The sequence below is a fragment of the Xenopus laevis genome, chromosome 1S (genome assembly GCF_017654675.1).
Source record: "Xenopus laevis strain J_2021 chromosome 1S, Xenopus_laevis_v10.1, whole genome shotgun sequence".
Taxonomy (NCBI): Eukaryota; Metazoa; Chordata; class Amphibia; order Anura; family Pipidae; genus Xenopus; species Xenopus laevis.
The window spans coordinates 101,110,759-101,137,296 of record NC_054372.1 but is presented as its reverse complement, the minus strand read 5'-3'; the positions used below and the strand labels follow the sequence as shown (position 1 = coordinate 101,137,296).

At 38.7% G+C, this 26,538-nt stretch overlaps 1 protein-coding gene across 4 annotated transcripts; it reads right to left on the bottom strand.

Annotated features, from left to right (window-relative positions):
* Positions 1-2,964: 2,964 nt before the first annotated feature.
* Positions 2,965-24,157, bottom strand: slc49a3.S (solute carrier family 49 member 3 S homeolog). 4 transcript variants are annotated; one of them, XM_018239807.2, is made up of 11 exons: positions 23,953-24,157; positions 22,539-23,225; positions 21,452-21,610; positions 19,518-19,743; positions 18,302-18,378; positions 18,087-18,224; positions 15,064-15,180; positions 13,407-13,559; positions 9,968-10,125; positions 5,903-6,015; positions 2,965-3,736 (listed from the first exon to the last, which is right to left on the bottom strand). In XM_018239807.2, exons 2-11 carry the CDS (start codon positions 22,602-22,604, stop codon positions 3,597-3,599), a joined length of 1,347 nt encoding a protein of 448 aa, XP_018095296.1. In that variant the 5' UTR covers positions 22,605-23,225; positions 23,953-24,157; the 3' UTR covers positions 2,965-3,596.
* Between the last annotated feature and the right edge of the window lie 2,381 nt (positions 24,158-26,538).

Genomic DNA, 26,538 nt, shown 5'->3' with positions numbered 1-26,538 from the left:
CCTGATCACTGTTTTTGGTAGAAATTATATTTCTGCATGGCAAATAATTTACTACTAGGTGTAGTAATAGACAAAATGACATGCATGCTGCTGATTCTGTGTAATTGAATCATTAATTGAGTATATCTTCTAAATCTATCTTCTAAGGGCAGAGACACACAATCCGATTCGGGGAGATTAGTTGCCCAGTGACAAATCTCCTCTTCTTCGCAAACTGCCTCCCGCTGGCTAGAATGTAAATCACCTGCGGGATGGCAATTGGTGCACTTCATTTTCCAAAGTCGCCCGAAATTGCCTCATGAGGAAAACTAAGCACTCAGAGTGTCATCCCGCGGGCGGGAGGCAGTTCGGGGAGATTAGTTGCCCCAAAGAAGAGGCAATTTATTGCTGGGCGACTAAATCTACCCGAATCTGAGCGTGTGTCTCTGCCCTAAATGTGTTTTCCCCAAATCTCCAGCACCAACAGCCTAGGAAAATAGAGAATCCTCCAATATACTGACTGTTCTGTATACACATGTATCAACTTTCTTTGTTCCTGTCGTAGGTTGAAGCATTAAGCCGCACTCTATTTGCCCTTCTGATGTTTGATTACAATATACATTGACTAAGCAATGTGCCTGCTAGTAAGTCATTTGTATCATGCAGGGGGGCAGTAGGTGAGTATTTTCTTCTTTAAATCAACACTACTCACTAAAATGTACCTCTAGGACTTTCTCCCAATGAGCAATGCGGACATTAAACCACCAGATTCAGCTCTAGATAGAAATAGCCCATTGTCGCCATACTTTGATTCCTAGATAAATACACAATGTAATAGAGAAGGAACACCACTCAAAGAAGGTTAGATGCTGCTGAAATATCACACAAGCTCTTTTCCTTATCTGAATATTTTGTTGGACAAACACAGACAAAGAAATGTTCTTTCTATGCCAATCTGAAGTATGAACAGGAAAGTGCTGTGAAGGGAACTCTGTGCTTCTGAGGCAGGATTAGTTAGTCATTAGTGAATAGTACCTTTTTACTACAAAAGCATACTCAGAATGCAAGAGGGATTGAAAGGTCTGTGTAACCTCATATCATTATGAAATAGTAGAGGTCTCCACAATATGAAATCTTAGGGGCAGATTTACTGAAGGGCGAATCGATCATTCAACATCATTACTGTTTTCAGGGACTTTGCCTATTTACTAACAGCCGCAGGCGACAATTCGCTAGCGAAGGAGACAGATGCTAGTGGTGATTCAGACTCTATTGCCAGGCAAATTTTCACTCTGGCGAATGGACGTTTCACGAATTCACTAAGATGCGGATTTTACTGAACGTTACCTCTTGCGCCAGACTTGCCTTTGCCAGCTCAGACCAAGTGAAGTGCATTGGAGTGCAAATATCTTCCTCAGTCTTCTGTTACTTACATCGTATTTTTTAGTGGAAAAAGTCCAAAAAACGCTGACGTCTTTTCCTTTTTTCAGGGTGATAGGCTGCAAAAGTCCTTAACATTTTTTTTGGTAACTGGTATCCCCCCTACATTTCCTAACATATGGCACATAAACTATACAGTGGGCTCATGTGTAGGGCATTATAACAACTCTATTTTATTTTATTAAGGTTCCCTGGACTTGTGTAGTGTAATGTATTTGCTGCAACATGTACGTCCATTCAACTTTATAATTTCCCACCGTATGCAAATTAGCCTGAGCGAAGACCTCTAACGAAGTTGCGCTACGATTTCCTCGCATTGCCGCTAGAAAATTATTATTATAAACAATACCAAACCACAGATTAAAGGGGAAGTTCACATTAAATTAATTGTTAATTTAGTCTTCATTTTACATTTTTTAGATGTTTTTGAAATAACAACATTCCTCTTCTGACCATTCCTTCCCTACACATGATTGATATTGGCCCCGCCTACCAAAAACTATAAACACAGTGAAGCTTCAATTTTGTCTCTAATCTTTATTTCTATTCAGACTTTCTACTATACTTTTCCAGTCTGGCTTTCAGACTAGGGCAAATCCTGGGAGCTTTAAGGGAAACTAAAGAATATGGCTAGTAATACTGTATTTTTGGTTATGTTCTAAAAAAAAACCCCTATATAGGAATGGGACCTGTTATCCAGAATGCTCGGGACCTGGGGCTTTCCGGATATTGGATCTTTCTGTAATTTGGATCTTCATACCTTAATTCTACTAGAAAATCATGTAAACATTAAATAAACCAAAAGGCTGATTTTGCTTCCAATAAGGATTAATTATATCTTACTTGGGATCAAGTACAATGTACTGTTTTTAAAAAAAAAAAAGGAAATCCTTTTTAAAAATTTGGATAAAATGGATTCTATGGGAGACGGGCTTTCCGTAATTTGGATCTTTCTGGATAACGGGTTTCCGGATAACGGATCCCATACCTGTACCCCCATTGTAGAATGTAAGGCTATTCGAAGTCACCAAGGCGTTCCATGAGCATATATAGGGGCAAGACTGCAGGTTGAGTGAATTTATACAGGTCATGGAACTCTGAAGCAACATTGCAGGATATTAACAGCTCATTTATCTTCCCCCATAATCACAGCAAAGTTGCAGTAGTCCTATTTCTAGATTCCATTTTCAATTTGCTCTGCTCATTTATCAGTCAGGTGGATGAGCCCAAATGGTGTTAGGAGGGGAAGAGTTTGAATAATAGTCTTCTCCCATCAGATGCCAGCTATATATCAGTACAATATTCTGTGATTAGTGTTGGCTTTGATAAAGGTGATATTCAACAGTAACAGAACGGTAACGTTACTTATCCTCAAGGCTACAATCTGTCCTTACAGACCCTTCCAATCTATTAATAAAATGGCACAATACTTCACTGAACAATAAATAAATGAACCCCCCCATGACATACATAGAGTACTTACATTATAAATAACTAAACACAATTTATTTAAAGGGGAAGCCAACCCAGTAACAAATTCCAAGCAACTTTTCATCATTTATTAAAAGGTTTTAATGATTTTAAAAGATTTAATTGCAATTGAAAACCATGTGTGTCTGTCTTACAATTATCTTTTCCCAAAACCGTAGCTTTCCTCCAGCCAACGTTCTCTAATTCTGATACACAGGACTTGATTTCGTTCTATGTGAAAACTCATCCCATAATTCTATTCCAACTTTCCCCCTAGCCTATTGGCTTTTCATGAGATATCAACTGAGAGAAGCTTTTCTCATGGGACTGACTCTGGCCATTGTTTCTGTAGTCTGAGATTACAGAGTCTGAGATTCGCAAACAGCACATAGAGGCTGCATTCAGTTGCAATTTCATTTACAAATAACTGTTGTCAGTGAAAATCTGTAATTGAAAATAAATTATATAATCTTGCTTTAGGCAAAGTAAAAACATTACATTTTTTAGGACATTTAATAAAAATACTTGCTAACAGACTATTATGTAACATAGTGTAGCTGCCTTCAATGTAACTCCGAGAGCAACAGGAATGGCTATTTTGGGTTTTTCATTTCTGAGGGAATAGTTGTGTTGCACAAACATGCTATTAATCAGTCTTCAAGTTGTAAGGCACCCAGTGTGTATTATATTAGCATGACTTTGGCATATTATGTTGCACTTCCATCCAATTCTTCTTTTAATATGTTTAAATTCCTTTCTGCCCGGAGCCGCTTGTAATCCGTATGAAAGAAGATGATAAAGATGCAGGAGCCAAAGGTGCACAAAGCGGCCATCACTAACATGGAAACTGAAATAAAGTATATAACACAGTTAGTGAGGGTTTAGCTGGACAAGAGCAAGTTTGTTATGATACGTAACAGCAGGTCAGTTCAAATTCCTCAATATATCTTTCATTAGAACAGAGAGCGACTTAGAGATGCGCCAAATCCTGAGCACCTGGCCAACCTAAATGTGAACATTTGCTCATTTGCATATGCAAATTAAATTCCAATTCAGTTTGGGATGGCTAAATCCTAAAATTGTGGACTTGGTGCAATCCTTTATTTAATGTATTTTGGCTTACTGCTGTATAATGCCTGAGCCAAACAAAAAGCAATGACCCTTCTGAGAAGCCGCCAGACTTATAACTAACCTCAAGAAGTGCAGATTGGATAAAGCCTACATTACTGCTTGGTCCGAACAAAGACATTTAGTTTCTATCCAGCTTAATGGAGAACTAAAGCTTAACTAAAGAAGCAGCTAGAAATGTTGTACATTATGTTTTGAGCTTCTGTACCAGCCCAAGGCAACCACAACCCTTTAGCAGTAAAGGTCTCTATCTCTGATGATGCCTCTATAGCTCCCCATCTTCTTTTCTGCTGATTCACTACACATGCTCTGTGCTGCTGTCACTTACTGAGCTTAGGGACCCACTAACAATATACAGTACACATAGAATAGAAATGTCACAATATAAGGCTGATTAGTAATTAATACTGATAATTGCTACATGGCATCACAGAAACCAGTGCAACTAGCATCAGAGTTTGATAAATAGCTTTGTAGCATCAGCTTATATCACAGGCCAACCTCTTTTTCTGCTTGATAATTTGCAACGACCCCTAAGCTTAGCTTCTCAACAGCTGCTCAGAGCCCACTGAGACGGACACTTTCCAAGATGGTGACCCCCTGTGACAAGTTTGAAGTTCTGGATCATTGCTGCTATTGACAAGCTGAAACTTTAGGCTGGTGCGATAAGTTCAGTATATAAAATATGGCATTTTTAACCATATTCATTTTTAGGGTTTAGCTCTCCTAACTAAATACTACTGAGCATGACAGAGGTTAACTTAGAACTTGAGCACTGCACATTAAACCGACAACCTGGATTGGTTCACACCGACTCTACGGCAAGTTCATCCTTTCATGTAGAAATATACCACAATCTGATTTGTGTGTGGTTAGGAAATTAAAGATTAAAGCAATCAACTGCTGGCAGAGACATGGCAGAAGAGAATCCACAATGCCAAACTAAAGAGCTCTCAGTTTGATTTCCAAAAATACCCATTGTCAAGTAATAGATATCAGCAAGTGAGTGGCACTTGGGAAATATTTCCTTCAGCCTTCCCTAGAGGGGTAACTCATCTGACAGCTGCTACAGTTCCAATGGCAATGTTGAAATTAAGCACCATAATAAAGTGTTAAATAAAGTTCAAATGAGACCGTTTAATTAATGGCAGGTTCTGAGATCAGAGGATACTGGACACCCCTCAAAGGGCTCTTACACACAGCCGTTTTTTCCTGTGCTCCCCTGTGTTGCACTTTTTTCCATTCAGCCACAGGAGAGCGCAGGAGTAGACACACTGAATTATTGTGAAGGGGCTGTACTCACACAGACGAACCGAACGCAGGTAAAATGCAACATGCTGCGTCTCAACCTGCGTTTGGCACTTACATGCGTCTGTGTGAGTAGAGCCCCTTCACAATAATTGAGTATGTCTACTCCTGCGCTCTCCTGTGGCTGAATGGAAAAAAGTGCAACGCAGGGGAGAACAGGAAAAACCTCCCGTGTGAGAGAGCCCTAAGGTAGAAATAAGATTACAGGAAACATCAAAAGCTTTTGACAAAGCTCAATCATGGCCGGAATAAGCATCAAATGCAGCAGCTTTATTTAGTTCTAAATTACAGAGCAATGTTTTTGAGCTAATTTTAAGAGGCCAAGCTATATAACTGGGGGGGGGGGAATCATAAGAAGTTTCTGACTGAAGGACAAGGTCAGGTACTGGAGCACAAAAAATCTCATTATTTCATTAGCAAAAATGATGTTGTTTTAGATTTCAACTTCTGGTCTAAATGTGTTGATAAATATTGAATGATGCTGTGAAATGGTTTAATACCATCTGCTGTACAAGTCTTTTCACAAATGTAGTAGTATTAAGTTCATTAATGAAGTTAATGTTACAGTCTCACTTACTTGACCAGTCATATATTTCAGTCTGATGTATTCCGCACGGAGAAGGTTCAGAAGGAGCGAACGGCCGGGTGAGTTTTTGAAAGAGTATCATGTAGATTATACCCTGAATTTGGCTTGATCGAAAATAAAATAGACACATTTGTTTATAGTTGTTCTAAAATTCAAACACAAGCTGTTTAAAGAGTAGATGTAAAAATGTGAACGGATAATACATTTTATAGCATGCAGGCTCTTTTTAAACATACATACCCGATTCCACATATTAAAAGCACTCCATGTTACATGTGTAAACCTTTTCCTTTTCTATGTTTTCTAAGGCCACATGAATAAGCTCATGACATGTCCAAAACGATAGATAGATTTATATATATATATATATATATATATATATATATATATATATATATATATATATATATATATATATATATATATATATATATATATATATATACAGGGGGTGCTTCAAAAAAGATCACACCTTTAGCGCCGACAGTCAGATACGTTTAAACAATGAGTTTTCCCCAGTCAGGCTTTGCTCTTAAACTGGTAATTAGAGATGTCGCGAACTGTTCGCCGGCGAACTTGTTCGCGCGAACATCGGGTGTTCGCGCTCGCCGGAAGTTCGCGAACGTCGCGCGACGTTCGCCATTTTGGGTTCGCCATTGTTGGCGCTTTTTTTTGCCCTCTCACCCCAGACCAGCAGGTACATGGCAGCCAATCAGGAAGCTCTCCCCTGGACCACTCCCCTTCCCTATAAAAACCGAAGCCCTGCAGCGTTTTTTCACTCTGCCTGTGTGTGCTGAAGAGATAGTGTAGGGAGAGAGCTGCTGCCTGTTAGTGATTTCAGGGACAGTTGAAAGTTTGCTGGCTAGTAATCGTTTTGATACTGCTCTGTTATTGGAGGGACAGAAGTCTGCAGGGGTTTGAGGGACATTTAAGCTTAGGTAGCTTTGCTGGCTAGTAATCTACCTTCTACTGCAGTGCTCTGTATGTAGCTGCAGTGGGCAGCTGTCCTGCTTCTGATCTCATCTGCTGACTGCTGCAATAACAGTAGTCCTTGTAAGGACTGCTTTTATTTATTTTTTTGTTGTTTTACTACTACTACTACTACTACTACTATAAGAGCCCAGTGCTATTAGTCTAGCAGTGTTGGGGAGTGGGACTGGTGTGCTAATCTGCTGCTCCTAGTAGTTCAGCAGCACCAACTTTAATTTTTTTTTTTTAATATTCATTTTTTTTTATTTTACTTTTTTTTATTTTACTACCGCTGTAGTAGTGTATAAGTTGACCTTTTAGGCATTATTTGCCCTGTAGGCATTATTTGCACACTGTTTTCTTCAACCCGCCATCGAGCTGTGTGACCTTGTTCACATTCTGTCTAAATATCCATAATATTACCGTCTCCAGAAAAAACACCGGAGTCACTTTTTTCAAGCAGCCATAATATATTTTACGTAATCCGTATCCACCGCTGTAGTAGTGTATACGTTGGCCTTGTAGGCATTATTTGCACACTGTTTTCTTCAACCCGCCATCGAGCTGTGTGACCTTGTTCCCATTCTGTCTAAATATCCATAATATTACCGTCTCCAGAAAAAACACCGGAGTCACTTTTTTCAAGCAGCATTCATATATTTTACGTAATCCGTATCCACCGCTGTAGTAGTGTATACGTTGGCCTTGTAGGCATTATTTGCACACTGTTTTCTTCAACCCGCCATCGAGCTGTGTGACCTTGTTCACATTCTGTCTAAATATCCATAATATTACCGTCTCCAGAAAAAACACCGGAGTCACTTTTTTCAAGCAGCATTCATATATTTTACGTAATCCGTATCCACCGCTGTAGTAGTGTATACGTTGACCTTGTAGGCATTATTTGCACAGTGTTTTCTTCAACCCGCCATCGAGCTGTGTGAGCTTGTTCACATTTTGTCTAAATATTGATAATATTATCGTCTCTAGAAAAACCACTTGAGTTACTTTTTTTCAAGCAGCATTCATATATTTTACGTAATCCGTATCCACCGCTGTAGTAGTGTATACGTTGACCTTGTAGGCATTGTTTGCCCAGTTTTTTTGGCCACAGCCACTGAAGCACAGAGGCCAGAAAAAATATGCCATATAAATGCTGAAAATAGTCATTTTTTGCCATACGTTGACTCAACGTATATGGCAAAAAATGACTATTTTCAGCATTTATGTGGCATATTTTTTCTGGCAACTGTGCTTCAGTGGCTGCAACCAAAAAAACTGGGCAAACAATGTCTACAAGGTCAACGTATGGCGAAAAATTACTATTTTCAGCATTTATATGGCATATTTTTTCTGGCAACTGTGCTTCAGTGGCTGCGTCCAAAAAAACTGGGCAAACAATGTCTACAAGGTCAACGTATGGCGAAAAATGACTATTTTCAGCATTTATATGGCATATTTTTTCTGGCAACTGTGCTTCAGTGGCTGCGTCCAAAAAAACTGGGCAAACAATGCCTACAAGGTCAACGTATGGCAGTTGTTTAAAGAGAACAGTAGATTACTAGCCAGCAAAGCTACCTAAGCTAAAATGTCCCTCAAATCCCTGCAGACTTCTGTCCCTCCAATACAGAGCAGTATCAAGCAGATTACTAGCCAGCAAACTTACTATCATCTGTCCCTGAAATCACTAACAGCTCTCCCCCTACACTATCTCTTCCAAGCACACACAGGCAGATTTTTCAGATACATTTTTGCCCTTGATCCCCCTCTGGCATGCCACTGTCCAGGTCGTTGCACCCTTTAAACAACTTTAAAATCATTTTTCTGGCCAGAAATGTCTTTTCTAGATGTTAAAGTTCGCCTTCCCATTGAAGTCTATGGGGTTCGCGAACCGTTCGCGAACCGCTCGCATTTTTGCGCAAGTTCGCGAATATGTTCGCGAACTTTTTTTCCGACGTTCGCTACATCCCTACTGGTAATTGTACATTCTTCAATATCCAAATAGTAAGCACACAGTAATGTCTATATATGGGTGTCTCCACAGTTTCCAGTTTGATAGCAAGGAGTAAGTAGGAGGCATTATTTTCCTGGCAGCTTGGGGGTGCTGCTGTGCAGTGACTAAAGAGTTAATCTCAATTCACAGGCATATCACCAGGGACTCAAACCCTGGCCTGCATGTTACTCAACTTGTGTATTTTCCTGCTGTGCTGCTGGAGGCATTTGGAGCTCACAGTTCGGACTGTCCATATATAGACTATTCCCCTTGTCTCCACTCCTAATCTCATTAAGGCCAGGTGTCAGTAATGTTATCATGAAGGCCCTATATTAGCCATTACCTTCCTGACAGCTATTGCTGGATCATTGACCCACATCTGTCTTTTTACCCCTTTGCCAGTGTTCCTCATTTGCCCTTTTCTTGCTTGTTCCACAGTCCTGTTATTACCTTGTCCCTGCTACAAATCCATGATTTGACCCTTCGCCTGTTTCCACGGACTTGTGTTGCCGGCTGCCCACCAAAGCCTGCCCCGACCTCTGGCTTGTTATACGGATTTATCTTTCAGATTATACTTTCTTTTCTCATTTGCCTTCTGTCTCACCAGCACTAGCCGTTCAAGTTACCCATTAAACATAATTCTGAGCACATTTCCCATATTCTGGTTCTTCTAACACCAAACATGGTGTCACCATATTACCATGAATTTAGGATCCTACCTGCCAGCCACTCACCTGTGGCCCATTATGACATGCGTTCTTTAAGTCCTGTCTGGCTCAAGCCATAAGAGTGATTCCAGAAAATAAACCTCTGAATTGATACACAGAAATACCCATCAGCCACCACTCCCTGACAAAGACCAAGACCCTGGTGCATGTGCAGTACTTTGACTCGACAGCGCACGTGCATTAAGGGGGAACTAGAGCATAATAATGATTTGGGATAAAGTGTTTCCTTGTCCTTTAAGAACAATTGATATTTTAATAGGATTTGTGTTCAAGTTTTAAGAAAGTTGCTTGAGCCGGATATAAAAACACATTTTACAGATGTTACTGTGACTTAGAATAAAAATATATATGTGAACATATATTTACCCAGAGATGAATGCCAAGCCTGTTGAGCTTCCTTCTCCGACTGGGTAGGAACATTCCACAGCTAATTCCATGGCAATTGGAGAGATGGCAAACCCAAACAATCCCAACAAAGAGCATGCACACGCCACCAATATGGTTTGGTCCCGGAAGTTAATCACCTGTTAATTTAAATTGGTACAAATGCTTTTTAACACTGTTACAAAAATATATGGTTGTTGTTAACATAACGTACATTAATGTTGCTAGTTCATGGTTTTTATTTTAGAAAATATCCTGAAAGCCAGGAATCCTATTTCAGACTTTTATAATCTGTATTTGAATAGTTCTAACTATTTAACAGTTACATATGTCTTCCCAGAAGAAACTAAGGCTCAGGCCTAATACAAGGTTATCAGATTTCCAAGGTGAAATCTGGGAACAAAAATGGCGGTGTGTCTGCACACACTTTTAGCCAATTGTAAAGGGGAAATCTCTCAAAAATGAAAATGTAATATAAACTTTTGTTATACTGATATATCTGGGTCGGTGGGGACCACCAGATTTTTTCCCAGTGTCCCGCCGGCCCAGTCTGACCCTGAATACCGGTATAAATTCAGTGCTAACGTCATTTTATTGCCACTGAACATATAGTAGAATGCAGGGGCAACTTCATATTTAATGCTGTCAGAGCCCAAAGCAGCTCCAATCCTAATTCTCTGAAAATATTATAAAGTGCACAAACCCAGTTAGGTGATAATCATAACTGCAGTTCTTGTAGTGAAAAGCAAAAAAGAGTTTGGTAATGAAAATGCATTTAAACATTATGCCATCATTACATTTTATATCTCTAACCCATGACAGGAAAGTTAATTACCCATGAGATCAAAGATTACAACAGCAATTAACACATTGTATGCAAATGATAAGAAATTCCCAACTGCAGCAAGATGATAAAAATTCAATTAATAGTACAGTTAAAAAGCGGTCATTTCAAAACTAAACCTATCTTACGAGGGAGTACATTTAATGTCCATTTCATGACTGACCGCTTAGTAATGCACTAACCTTTAGATATTAAAAACAATAAAAACCACAATGATGAAGTACAGGTGTCAGATTTTTAATCTAGCTGTATCTAAATTTCATTTGGATTATGATCTTTGCAAAATGCCAGCGTACCGTTATATTTCAGGTTGTGCTTTAAGGCATATGAGCTACAGTATATTCTCATTTATTATTGTATTAGTATGTTTAAAGTTCACTGTATATTACTACTTTAATTTTACTGGCCTTTTACAGTTTTCCCATTCCCTTAAAGGGATACTGTCATGAGGGAAATATTTTTTTCAATATACATCAGTTAATAGGGCTGCTCCAGCAGACTTCTGCACTGAAATCCATATTTCAAACCATATTTTCAAAAGAGTAAATTGATTTTTTTAATATTTCATTTTGAGACTTGCTCTTATAAACGTCAGTCACTCTTTATTGCTGAACTGCAAGTTGGAGTGATATCAAACACCCCCCCCCCCCAGCAGCCCATCAGCAGAACAATGGGAAGGTAACCAGATAACAGCCCCCTGGTAGATATAAGAACAGCACTCAATAATAAAATCCAGGTCCTATTGAGATGCATTCAGTTACATTGAGTAGGAGAAACAACAGTCATAAAGCAGTTCCATCCTAAAGTGCTGGCTCTTTCTGAAAGCACATGACCAGGCAAAATGACCTGAGATGGCTGCCTACACTCCAATATTACACCTAAAATAATTCACTTGTTGGAATAGGAATGAAATTTTACATGGCAGAGTTAATTTGTATTCTAAACCGTGTAATTTAGAAATAAAAACGACACCATAAAAATGATGACAGGATCCCTTTAAAGGAGAAGGAAAGGTTAAAACGAAGTAAGCCTTATCCGAAAGGTCCATCTAAATATACCAGTAAACCCTCTAAGTAATGCTGCTCTGAGTCCCCTGTCAAAAGAAACACAGCATTTCTTTCCTTCTATTGTGTACACATGGGCTTCTGTATCAGACTTCCTGCCTTCAGCTTAAACCTCATTGCCCAGGGCGTGAGCATGCTCAGTTTGCTTCTCTCCCCCCACCCCTCCCTACTGTAATCTGAGCCAAGAGCAGGGAGAGACTCAGGCAGGAAGTGATGTCACACCACATTAATACTGCAGCTCCTATCCTAAACAAACAGAGTTTCTAGAGCTTTTTACTCAGGTATGGTAAAACATTCTATAGAATAAATATAGCATTCTAGCTTGCACTATTGCAGCTAATCTATTGGCAATAAAATGCCTCCGTAGCTTTCCTTCTCCTTTAAGCCAACGTTCATCCTTTATGACAGTACAATTGCTAAGTCACTTACATAGCAAAATAAATGGTATGTGTAAAAAAATGTATAATCTGTATGCAAACAAAAGCAGCATAATACCCTTTTTTTACTTGTTGCACTTATACATGTGTGTATGTTAAATGTGTGATTTAACTGATTAATAAACTGATAGTGCCCCTAAGCCTCAACATTGAGGGAATGCAGAGCTGTCAGTCTAAGTTGTTTGTCTGGGCAAGGTGGAGACCAGTAAAAGCAAATAGTGGAGTACGGCTATCCTCTTGGAACCTAAAACAGCTTAAGCGACATCTAAACGAGCCATGCTCAGTAACTCAGTAACCAAGAATTATTTTTAACTTAACTGAATAAGAACAACTATACAGTATATGTCCAAACTATGTTCTTTTGTCATAGATCCTGAACCTAGACTTTATCAACTATATACCATAATCCTTCAGGTAATGTTAAATGCCAAGGTCATAAAATGATAAGCAATTGTGACACGAATCTATGTAAATACAGGTATGGAATCTGTTATCTAGAATGCTCGGGACCTAGGATATTCTGGAAAATGGGTCTTTCCATAAATTGGATCTCCATACCTGCTAAAAAAATAATTTAAATAAAAATAAACCCAATAGGATTGTTTTGGCACCAATATGGATTCAATTATCTTAGTTACCATCATTTCCTAAACACCACAGCCCTTTTATTTTATCTTAGGAGACAAAAAATATGTATGGAATAATTTTTATCAAGTGAGGGAATACACGGTTATGGAAGAAAGCTCATAGTACAAGGTGATCCAGGGACTGATCTGATTGCATCTTGGAGTGAGGAAGGATTTTTTCCCCTCTGAGGCAAATTGGAGAGGCTTCAAATGTTTTTTTTTTCGGATCATCTAGCAGTTAGGCAGGTTATATATAGACTTAAAGGGTTGAATTTGTGTCTCTTTTTTTTCAACCTTACTTACATTATTTATTCTCTGAAAGAATCTTCAATATTCCACTACAGATACAATTATTTGAATAAAAAAGTAGCTAGCTCTACTACCTTTTGGGCTTTCCAAAGTGGCTTGCATTGTTATAATGCTTTCTTCTAACCAAGCCAATTAACTCACCAGTGCAAATGCAATGCTTGTCAGAGCAGTTAAGGCAAAGCAGATCTTGACAACTTCTTTGAATTTTTTCGTCCTGTCAACATAAAGTCCACAAACTAATGCACCAATGAACCCAAAGAAAATAAGCAGGGCTCCACACACACCTGCAAAAAGCTAGAAAAAAAAACTAGATTAATTAAAGTTTTAGTATCATATGCATATACTACACTGACTGTATGTATATTTTATTCAGCGCTACTTATGCATGCATAACTGAAAATGACTTACATCTACCATACTGCCTGGAGATCACAACAAATGTTATCATTACACTGTTGTTATTTACAGGTTATTTATATGTGTCAAGTGATAATGTGTGTTTTTTCGATGGTCTAAAAAATTCTATGTGGCTTTCTAGGCAAAGTTAGCAATGGATGGAGGGCACACCAATTTATCAAAATGTTCAGTGGAGCAAAATATGAGGTGCAGAAACCAAAAGTTACCCCCCACATAGAGTAACTAAATACAATACAATCTATCCATAGGTTTGCATACTAAAAGTATAAAAATTCAAAGGCAAGAGTGGTATATAATTTTTTTTTACTGTTATGCAGAATAAACATCAAGAACAATTCACTGTTAAATTAACAAGTTCTGTGTACATACATCATGCAATTGAACATATATATACCACCCAATAGCATTGTTTAGCAAAAAAAGACAAACAACAAGGAGCGGATACACCTACCGAGAGAATGAGAGTAGCCCCAACGTTTCAGCAATATGGCCTTTGTCAAGAGGATTCCTTGTTGTTTGTCTGTTTTTGCTAAGCAATGCTATTGGGTGGTATATATTAGGGATGCACCAAATCCACTATTTTGGATTCAGCCGAACCCCCGAATCTTTCGCGAAAGATTCGGCCGAATACCAAACCCTTATTTGCATATGCAAATTAGGGGTGGGAAGGGGAAAACTTTTATTTACTTTCAGGGGCGCGCCGCCAATGAGGCGAGCTGAGCCGCTCGCCTCAGGCGGCAGCGCCTGAAAGGATTCCAGGGGCGGCAAAAAGCCACTCCTGCACCTTTAAGAGCCGAATTTCCAGTTTTTGAACCGGAAATTCGGCTGTACTATTGCGAGAGAGCGCAATTGCGCTCTCCCCAATAGTGTTTCTGCCTCCCCTCCTGACACGTAAGTTGGTGAGGGGGGGGCGGCATTGCAGGAGCCGCCTCAGGCGTCTCCTTAGTCAGAATCGGCGCTGTTTACTTTCCTGTTTTGTGATAAAAAGTAATGTGATTTCCCTCCCCGCCCCTAATTTGCATTAGGATTCAGATTTGGTTCAGCCGGGCAGAAAAATTCAGCTGAATCTGAATCCTGCTCAAAAGGCCAAATTCCGAACCGGTACACCGGATTCGGTACATCCCTACTATATGTTCAATTATACGATGTATGTACACAGAGCTTGTTAATTCAACACTGAATTGTTCTTGATGTTTATTCTGCATAACAGTAAAAAAAATTTATATACCACTCTTGCCTTTGAATTTTTTTATACTTTTGAGTGTGCGAACCTATGGATAGATTTCCTAGGCAAAGTTAGTCAGGCATGCATAATCTAATTAAAGTGGGTATCTCAGCATTAAAATAAACCACATTTTGTATTAATATTTATTAAACTTACATTTGAATAGCCCCTGAAGCACAGAATCTGCTCCAGAAAAGAAGAAATTGCAGTGAAAATCCCAATTCCTGCTCCGAAGCACAACATTAGGATGATGTAAGCTTTATTTGTCACGAGCTGTGAAGAAAACACATTTATTAAACATTCATGCTAATAACAGTCCTTATGCTAATTATTTCAGTCAGAAGGTGGAAATTATGAAGCAACCGATAAACTCCAGCTGTATTTGATACCAGAATTGATCTGTTACCAATACAATATACAAATTGTTTCTCTTCTAGGGACTAAAGGGTATTGTCAGCAGCACTCACACTTCTAGCTTCTCCTAAACCTCATCATACTAATGTTGTAAAGATACTAAACGATATTGTCTGTTTGGAAAAAGCACAGGATGTACATCAGGTAACAGATAAGCTCTGCAGTAAACAATAGGATCAGATACAATCTGTTATCTATTGTGTATCCTGGGCTTTGAATGTCAGGCATTTCATCAGACTGGCTCCATTCTGCTTTCAGTGTTTCAATAATTCTTCACATAAACTTTACATAAATACAATTTCAACATCAGAACTCATAACTGGAAGTGTCTTCTTGTTCAATGTTTGCTCTAAGATGTGTGTTCATGCACGAGCAAGTTAAGGCCAAGACAAGAATTTCTGAATTCTAAAAACAAAGCAAAATATAATTTTGTACTTATTTGGATCTACTCACATTTCTGTGCAGTTTACACACAAAAGATTAGTTTTTTGTTTGCAGCTAAAAAAAATGTCAGGGAATGTTTCATTACATAAACCATACATTTTTATACATTGCTTTAGGGTGTACACAATGGGGGAATTGACAAAAGTGGTAATATAGGGAAAATTAAATTGGAGATAAAAATGGTCGGATTTCCCACCAAATTCACAAACCTCTACTTTTGTGAATTTGTCTTTTAAACAGACAGTTTTCAGATTTTGTCTCTTGCATGAAATTTCAAAGACTTTTTCTAAATTTGTCTTTAGCTCTTACTACATCTGTCAGTAAGCCATCAAATTGGAATTTTTGGGGGAGGGGGTTTATTTTACCTAGGAAAATTATACATCGTTTTTTTCAGGATAACCGGGGCTTTCTATAAATCTGCCTACATGTTTATGTAATTCCACTTCTGTAACAAGAACAAGGGTCAAATACAAGAAATGCTTTTTGCATAATATAGGGATTTGTATATGTTTTACTTGTTTTGTTAATGAGGCTTTTACACCAATAGGGTTAAACAGAAACTTGTGCCCTGAATATAAAATGCTAATCCCTATTAATATGTTAATTCTTCCCAACAAGAGGTGTGAAATGAAGATTGGGTAAACCAAAGCAGAGCAAATTATTTTAGAATTGATCTGACAAATAGGGAAAAATTATACTGAGCTTTACTCCACTTTACTTTTTACACCATTTTTATGTTGTTTGAAAGACAAATTCATAGAAGTGTCTGTAAACTGTCTTTCTTTCATTAAAATATGAAAGGTGGCGGTTGAGTGGGAACGCAGATTTCTGCTTGTGAATATGGAGAAAATATTTTACTCCAGTTTACCATCACTTTTACTCCAAAAATGGGCTATCTCCACTTTTGTGAATTCATCCCAATGAGTCCAATTTGTGTCCTATTCAATTTAAGTGGATGCCCCCATGGCTACACAGCAGCTTATTTTATATAAACTGTAGCAGTGCCTCTGAAGCAAACACACAGTTGTTAACAGCACAGCGATATCATACATTTTGAGGTATCATTGCCTCCAGATACTGTATCTTAAAGGGCACATATCACAATGGTGCTCTTCCCACCAGAGGTCTGGGCTAACAAAGACTGCACTCACGTTGGAAACCGAGAAGGATTAGGAATAACATATCACAAAAACAAGAAACATCTTATCTCTTTTAATCTAATCTGTAAGGACCCATAGGACCATGGCCCCTATGGCTTCATTCCCTACAAGTACCTCATTTCCTTGTTTCTGGGTTAAAACCCATGTAAACTTTTTTACTTATTTTACATGCCCGGTTCATTGGCCCGTAGGTTGATGACCATATTGTGCCTCACTGTAACATAGTGCTTGGCAGGGGGAGGTCCTTCCTCTTTGGCCTGCAGCAGTTGATCTGGGTGGATGTTCCATTAAGCCTGGAGTCAACATGGCCCCAGAAGTGTTAGGCCCTAAAGGGACAATCCCTTTAGAGCAGTTGGGGTACAGGGACCCTATGAACGAGGTTAGCTAGTGTGCAGGTTAGTCACTGTTATAGCACTCTCTAGGAGGAGTGAGTCAGTGAGCATTAGTTAGTAAGAGCAGCATTTCAGCTCTACCAAGGAGGATAGAAGGGAGTAGCTCTCCCTAAGGTCCAGCTTGTCTGTAGTGAAGTGACACCAGTACTGACAAGGGAAACAGGTTATTGTTCTATTCCTGTTCCACGTCTACTGTAGGGGATCCGGTCCACATAAAGTACTGACAACCTGCAACGTGTATACTTCAACTCCCCCAGCTATACATTCATTGGTGTTATTCTGCCTGTATCTGCTACACCTGTGACTGTACCTGCCATTTGTTACTACTACCTCATGTGTGTGAGTATTATCAACCCTGTGCTTTACATTGGATAAAGCCTGCTGTTATCTTGTTGCAAAGAACCACTGGTGTCCTTTTTCTATTATTTTACACTTTTGGCAGTATAGAGTTGTGGTGCAACAACACCCTCGTGTGCTCTTTCCATTTAGTGAAAGCCCATCCTGTTGAAAGAGGGTCCAGTGTAGCCCATGCTCTACCCCTCTAGTGGGTATTTGTCTTTTTAAGCCAAATTAGGGATACAATTCTATCCAACATTGTCTTTTAAATATATTTTTAAATATTTCTCTTTAAATGTCTGTTTCATGTTGTGAAATATTTATTGATTCAATACTAAACTGCCCCACCCACCCACACCCTCCTCTTTTGTAAACTGCCCCACCACCATACACACAAGCAGACAAAGATTTACACAAATATACAACTTTTTACCTGTTTTATACCAGATATAAAGGGCTCAGAGGTTGTGTTAAAAGCACTTGCTGACGGTGGAGTTGGAGGAGATTTCTCACGAATCCCAGCAGTTGCAAGAACGCAGGCAGCTACAGCAGGAACAGCATAGATTCCAAGCTTTAAAAACCAAAAAAAAGCATTTAAGTGCAGCTGTGTTATCAATGTTTTAGGGACACACTCAAGAGACATCTTACCATGTGTGTAATATACTCCTCTTTGGTTACAACGATTGGGGAAATAACATTAGCTAGAAGCACACCCAAAGGATTGGCTGGTAAAAGAGAAAGGAAAACATATACTTTATATTTGGTGGTGTATTTTATTAATATATTGCTTCTAATTATTTCCTATTTTATAACACTTCCTGCACTGAAGGACTGTTTATATGTTTTATATATTATAATCACACTGATGTCAAGGTAATTGCTATTTATGTAAAATAAGTAAAACAAGTAACTAGTGAGTATTCTGATCCTCACGAAATAAGATTCTTTAACTAAACCCTTTTAAACTTACTGATTGGGTGAAGCTTCATCATATTGCTTTGAGCAGTCAAATATAATTCCTTGTATTGGGTGTCAGAGTTCAGCACTACACTATAACACATCCAATCAACTTAAGAAGAAAACGATACCCCAAAATGAATATTTAAGCAACAGGTAGTTTATATCAAATTAAGTAAGTAAAAACTGCCCTTTAACACCTTTTGGTGATTGTCTGTTTGCTGCCTCAGAGATCACCTGACCAGAAATACTGCAGCTCTAACTGTAACAAGATGAAGTGTTGAAGCAAAAGACACAACTTTGTCTTTTAATTGGCTTATGTGACCTAACACGTATGGCTTATTTGGTGTGTTTGTGTGCACAGTGAATCGTACGATACTAGGAGGTGGCCCTTCTTTTAAAAAATGGCAATTTTCAATTTAGAATGGCACACACTACTAAAAAGTATATTATTATGAAAATGGTTTATTTACATGAAGCAGGTTTTACATATGAGCTGTTTTATGCAATATCGTTTTATAGAGACCTAGATTGTATGGGGGTATAGTTTTCCTTTAAGAAACATAAGCACTACATTCAAGGCTGAGTCACTGGAAGAGGCAGTATATTAGGCAGGTTATTAATGTTTTTCCCGGGCCTGTCTTTTTTTATGGAAAAAAAAACCACCAGCCCATTTTATTCCAGGATCCCCTAGTAGTACTAACTGGCATTCGTGCATGCACAGTATTGCAAAATCTGAAAATGTTGCACATGTGCAAGACCAAGCCAGGAATAAGGCAGTGCAGCACTGTTATCCCGGGACCTGTGCAGTTTTATATTAAAAGGAGCACTGGCCATGAGAAAAACATATTGGCACCCCCAAGTGAAACCTACCCCACACCACAAGGACATGGAATGTACTACTTACCCATAGAAGCAATCATATTAGCTGTTGCACGTTGATGATCAGGGAACCATACAGCTGCAAGCTTAGCAGGTACAAATAACACAAGTGGCTGGGCTATTGCACAAAGACTTTGCCCAGTAAAAAGGTAATAGATCCCAGTGTGTGTGCCAGAGGGATTGAGGTAAGGTACAACAGCAGCACAACGTATGATGCTCCCAATCATGTTTAGCCAAGAGCTAAATATTATCTGTAAAAGAAAATACTTATTAAATAAATAATAGACAAAAAGTATGTTCAGCATAAGCCTTTTTCATTGAACTCATGTTGAACATGGGGATATACTGCCCATTATATCATTATTTGTATTGTCTCTATAAATATTAAACAGCTCCCAGGCGTATAATCACTGTTTTGAAAGTCTTTTCTATTTCCTACTTAATATATACAGTATTACCTACCAACGCTTGATATACCTAGATCAATTTAATTGGTTAAAGGGGCTTGTTCACCTTCCAAACACTTTTTTCAGTTCAAGTGTTTTCAGATTTTTTCCCCAGAAATAAATAATTTTTTAAACTACTTTCCATTATTTTATTTTTTTACAGTTTTTTCAAAATCTAAGTTTAAAGTTTAATGTCCCAAGCTCTAGTGTTTGAGTCTGGCAGCTCAGTAATTCAGGTGCGGATTCTAAACTGTACAATTTTGCAACATTGAGTTGATACCTTTTTCAGCATCGTCTGTGTAATATTAGCAACTATTGTATCAATTCTAACAGCTGCCTTTAATGAAACTCAGGAATTCTGCTCAGCAGGGACAAAGATAAGAAATGTATCAACTAAATGTATCAATTTAGAACAGTTTACAGGATCGGCGACCCCCCTCCCAGAGCTGCTTTAGAAAGTGAAAAATTACACTTGACACTTCAATATTAGAAAAATTGTCACAAATAGAAAGTAATTGGAAAAAGTCTTTATTTCTGGTGATTTATCTGAAAACAACTAGGTGTTTGAAAGTGAACAACCCTTTTAAAGATGCATATTTTTGCATATCCCTATACTTACCTAAATAGAATGGCATTAATACCTTCTAACCCTTGAAGAATGTAGCTGAAGTCAAAACACTACAGAATAGATATCAACACAAACCTGAAGTGTAAGGTTGAAAAAAAAGAGAAAAGAAAATAAAGCAAAAGGCCAAGAAATGCAGAAGAATAAAGCCACAGATAGTGAGAATGTGCAAGCATTTCACAAAAACACCACTAATTTGTGCACACTCAGCCATACTAAGTACCATGAAAATTACAAAAACAAATCTCAATCAAATGCTTTGAGAGCTGCTTTCATTGTTTTGTTTTCTGGAGCCTGGGGTTTTCCGGATTAGGGGCAATTTTGTTATATGGAGAACCTCAGCCTTGCGCATAATGGCTGGTTGTGAAAATCCCAAAATATCGATTTCTATATAATGTCTTTAAAATGCAGGGGAAGTCAGTTTAACATTTAGGTCTCAGCAGATAAGCATACATGCAATGAGATCAGCAGTACTCATGAAATCACTCACTTTGATTTTAGCTGTGGCTGCATTTTATTTTTTAAAAAAAGCATAAACTCTATTAAGAAAAAGTTCCCACGATTCATTGCTCCTTCACACAGACCAAGAAAACTTTGCTCATGCGCAGTAGCTTGATCTAGAAGCTGCTGGTGCACAGTAAATGTGAACAAGCTTCACTTGTGGGCAGTGTCCCCCAGAAGACCCGCATGCGCAAATTAATGAAAGTGGAGACCTTAGTGATGTCATTTTCAGCAAAACGGCAACTGCAACCGAGAAAATAGATTTTAAAGGGGGAACTAAATAAACATTGTTTCTGAAAATTAACCTAGCGATCTGGGACAGGTCTTTAACATACTACAAAGCTGATTGAAAGGCTTTCCCTGTCCTTTAAAGGATGAAGTACTTACAGCACATTTTAGACCAAGGGTATCTATCAGCCACGACGCTCCAAAACCAACTGGTATCGCAATAATGAGGTAGACAAGAGACAGATAGTTGACAACATCCAGGCTGCACTTGAAGAAACTTGCTGTCACGTCAGCCACAGGGGCAAAACTGATCCAGAGCTGCAACGAGAAAGACACTGCTAAAATATGCATTCGACTATGGGTACACAGATTGAAAGCTCTGGGCTGTTGTCAACCTGTGTATTTGTTCAGGCTAAGAGAAACAGATCTGCTCAGTACCCCTGATTTGAATCCATTCAGCCTATGTGCACTCACACACAGTGGGGCTGAAGCTAAGGTCAGCCCAAATATGTGAAAGGAGGCATCTCCATGCTGACCTTGGCTTAGGATTCAAATCAATGGAGCAGGGGCACTGAGCAGATCTGCTTCTCTCAGCCTGTAAAAATATGCAGTCTGACAACAGCCTGTGTGCCCAGAACTTTACACTTCTAGTTCTGTTTCCTGAAAAAATTGTCAGCCAGCAGATTAACTGACTTCTGTTCAGGAGTCAGAACCAGTGATCAGAAAGGAACAGACAGATACATTGCTTTTTTTGTGTGGTTTTACCTATATATTATGCATAAAGCACTTCGACAAGAAGGTTTATTGTCATCTCTGCTGCATACATAACATACACAACGAGATAAAATAACATCCCTGCACACATCTTCTTACATTTTCCACACCCAATACATATTACTCGTTACTCCCCACCACATACACAAAGATACTCTTGTATGAGCACATACTGCCTTAAACACATTGTGATGAACCCTATGCAACAATTTGTACAAAATACTTGTATACTTATATATGTAAACCCTATGCAACCCTTATTTTACAATTTTTACACCATTTTTTTCTGGTTCCCTGAAAATACATAAAATGGGGTTCTACTGTACTTAAAAGTTTGTTACAGTTACATTGACTTCCATTATAAAAACATCTAGTTTTGGGCACAGAAAAAAGATATTCATCTACATTATGACGTAGATGGCAGCTAGTATTATAAGCGAAATGATAAATTAAAGTGAAAATTACTACTTACTATTTGCCTCCACTCACCATGGCATTGGTACAGCTCAGCAGGCAGATTGCTCCCAGGACTAACCATCTTCGCTTGTAGGTCCTCAGCCGGCACCTATCCCCATTCGACACTATTATGTCCCCATTGTGTGTTAGGTCCTCATCCTTGTTCTCTGTGTGTTCCTCGCTGCCCAGCAGCTCCTCCTCAGCCATTCCCACCTCACACAGACTGGCCCAGGGGAAAAAGAAAACTGCTGCCAAAGCAGGAACTCCACTTCAGGAACCAGATATGTCCATTTAGTCGCTACATTGAGAAGCCGGTGTCTGTCACGAGTCTGTTTGGCTTCTAGTGTGAGTGTAAACAGATTCCAGTCACGCCTACCTCGAACTTTGTTTCAGGCACAGAGTAGGAAGAGGAAGTGCTTACAAGTGAATTATTCTGAGAAATCCTGATTGCCTTGTGACGTTGATTTCAGTCCATTTATCCCTCACTGTGCTCTAAAACAGTCCATTTGTAATCATTTCGGGTCGGGATCGCTAGGTATTCATCACCATTTTTAGTCTTGTAACTGTGAATATCTAATTGGAGGGGGGGGGTGAAGTTTTTTTTACAGCATATATCAATGTTGATATTGCAAAATTAGATGTTTTCTGGTTTACAAGTTCCAAAACAAAGAGACACTTTTTCTACAGTAACTGTCATGTCAGCCTGCGAATAGAGAAGTGGGGGTTTACAGCTGAAAAAACTGATTCATTATGCATCACCCCTGAGGTTAAAATTGTACCAACATAACTGGCTTATCCTGTGTGACAGTGTTATGTATTCAGCACATGCAATAGTTACTTTCAGTGCTACAGCTGCTCTTTTATATAAACCCCTAAGCTGGCTATATACTGGCCTGGGGCTCATATGTTAGAATTAGTCCAACTTGGCACCAGAATGTAAGTGGCAAAATTGTGCAAAAATCCACTCATTGGATTTTAATATGTACGGTAGGGATGCCACCTTTTGGCCCATTTGAATCTGGGAGGGGCATCAGGGGCGGGGCTATGACATGCCAACCATGGGGAATCCTTCCCGGTTTTCCTAATTTGGAAAACCTGCCATGCAGTTTTGACCCCGGCTGTCTGGGTCAAAACCAGAGATGTGGCAACCCAAAGGTACAGCCATACTGGTCTATTACGCCCACAGTTTCACCCCACAGCAAAATTGCACTGGGCAGAGCTGGCTTCATGGGGGTCAGGCATATAGCCATTGTCATTGTACTGAGAGCAAAGCAGAAGGAGCAGGCTGCTCACAAATACCCTTACAAAAAGGGACTCCACCACATCATTCATACAGACACTTAAGGTATGCAAATAAGTGGTTTAATAAAGCATACAATGACAACAATGTATAATTACCAAGTCATTAACACATATAATCAAGTACATACCAAACACAGTGTTCCAGACCAGCAGCACTAAGGCCTGTAAGGCAGATAAGTTGTGGGAGAACAGGGAGTCAGTGCATAACAAAAAGTGACATCACTTCTGCCGACATCACTTCTGCTGACACACGCTGACTACTGTTCCCATACCAAAAATGGTTTCCCTGCTTCTTCTATTACACTGCACATGTGCCGGTACCAGTACAACTCTTATATCCCATGTGCCACCTAATGGACGTTTAACCTAACTGACACCCCTATCCATATATAAAAGTAATGCATCCACAGCTGATTTCTCTCACAATATTGCATGCACATATCCTACCTAACACACATGAAGATTAAAAGCACAATATAATTAAAGTTAAGTCATATAATGTGTTACGTTTTTATCAATAATAATAATCACATTGCCCTCTGAAAAAGGTACCTCAAAGTTTAATTTAAAGTGAAAAGAGTGCAAATAAAGTTTATATAGAAAGATAGATAGATAGATAGATAGATAGATAGATAGATAGATCTGTATTGATTCTGTGTAAGCAGGGGAAGGAGGGGAGGAGCCCCATGCTCTGTGAGCTGACAGGAAAGAAGAGGGAGAATAGTGCTACTGCTCCAGTCCCTCTTTTGACAGCTCAACCCGCAGTCCCTCATTTGTACTGGAAAGTCCCTCTTTTCTCTGCACTGAACAGCCAGAAAAAGAAACAAAGTTTCTCACTTAATTGGCTTTTAGCAGAGAGCCCAGAACATCTAACAGGTGCAAATAAGATACTTTGAAACAATTTTGAGACACAAAAACACAGTTTAGATAAGGAGAAATATTTTCAAACTTTAATAACCTGCCAAATTTTGTAAAACAAACATGGTAATTAGGGGGTGTGGCCACAGAAAGGGTGTGGTCAAAAAATTGCTGCGCTACGTGTGGGAAAAAATTTTTTGTCCCTCTTTTTACTTCCAAAATGTTGGGAGGTATGGAGAGAGACTACAAGTAAATGTACATACTCCCAGAGTTTGTGTGTGGGAAACTTAGTAGGGAACCCCAGTGGCAGAAAAGCGCGCTCTCTTTAGGGTGAGGAAGGAAAGGGGGTCCTTGTCAGGGCTCTGAAGAACAAAGAGTGCTCTTCTCAGGGCACAGAAAGCCAAAGGGAGTCCTTCTCAGGATTTTGAAGCAACTGCCACATAAGTGGGGATTCCCTTCAGCAGTTCAGAGATCATCAGCTGCATTTATTCAGTGAAGTTGCTCCTGGCTGGCAGTATCACTGTAATTTAAAGTTATAGTGTCCTGCCAAATAAATCCATCAACCGTCCCACTGTGTATGTGTATTGCGGATCAGAGAAGTTCCCAGGGAGGGGTATTACAGTTCAGCCTGTCCTGACCTTGGGTGGAGGCACGCCATATTAAAGTCTACCTGCTCTCCCATATAGCGGAGGCACAGGACTCCTGTAGCACCACTTGCAAATAAATGTGTGCTAGATCTCATGCAGTAGCAGAAGAGTGCTATATATATAGTGAATAAAGTACCCCCTCTTGTAAAATATGACATATTATAAGTTACAGAGGAGTTTCATGTTAATATAAAAACATGAGGCCGAAGGCCGAGTGTTTTTATACAGGTCATGGAACTTCAAGGTAACTTTTGATGCCTTGAGAAAGGTCCCGAAACGTCACGTTGGCTGTATATGCTTTTCTTTAATACACTTTTTTGATTTTTCAAGAGTACCCTGTGGTTGCTCGTTTCTTTCCAAGGACATTACTAATATAAGACATTATATATATATATATATATATATATATATATATATATATATATATATATATATATATATATATATATATATACAATGAGTGTAAAAGTGAGCTAAGATCAAAGATAAAAATAGAATTATTTAAAATAAGGTTAAAAACACTATAAACTATACTCCTACAACAAGCTTTGGTCAATGAATATACCATCATCAAAATAAACATTATGAGATTGCTGTAAAAACCTTATCCATAAAGATTTTGTTTACATAAAAACAGTGTTAGGTCACATTCCTCATTCTAGGAGAGCATTCTCGTAGACAGCCATTATTAGAGAATTATTTCTAGCACAAAAAAAATGTTGCTGACTTTTTGAATCAAGAATGATTGAAGACTTGGCTTTAAATTACATAGGGAGAAGTATCTCCTATTGTTAAATAAAAATATATTACACATGCGCCTTCCTTTTCCTCCTCCTCCTCCCTTCAGTTACAGGTTGGAAATCCTGGAGCTTGGTGAAGGAGCTTGCAATCTGCTGCTAAATCCATAAAACTATGTTTTGGAGCAAAGCATTATGGATACTGCAATGCCAGATAAGGGATCCTGAACCAAATATGTTAAAACATGAGCTGTTTATTTTCCATTTAAACACAAATGATTACTTAAAAAACATAATGAATTATTCCTTGATGTTTTTAGGAATTAAAAGGAGTGCCACATTTCCGTGCTCATTTGTAAAAGCCATTATCTATAAATGTTGGCAAGGAATCTAATTGATCTGATTGTGTCAATAAATTCTATGCATGGAGCATGATGACTAATGTTTCTAAAAAATATTTTCGATCTGGGTT

Bases quoted from the DNA above. Each gene is read 5' to 3' on its own strand.
- slc49a3.S (XM_018239804.2), bottom strand. From the start codon at position 22,729: ATGGCTGAGGAGGAGCTGCTGGGCAGCGAGGAACACACAGAGAACAAG. The intron at 18,379-19,517 runs GTAAGTAGTACA...CTCTTTTACCAG, and splicing joins TAATATGATTGCTTCTATGG to CCAATCCTTTGGGTGTGCTT. The intron at 3,737-5,902 runs GTAAGTGAGACT...ACTTTATTTCAG, and splicing joins TGAAATATATGACTGGTCAA to TTTCCATGTTAGTGATGGCC.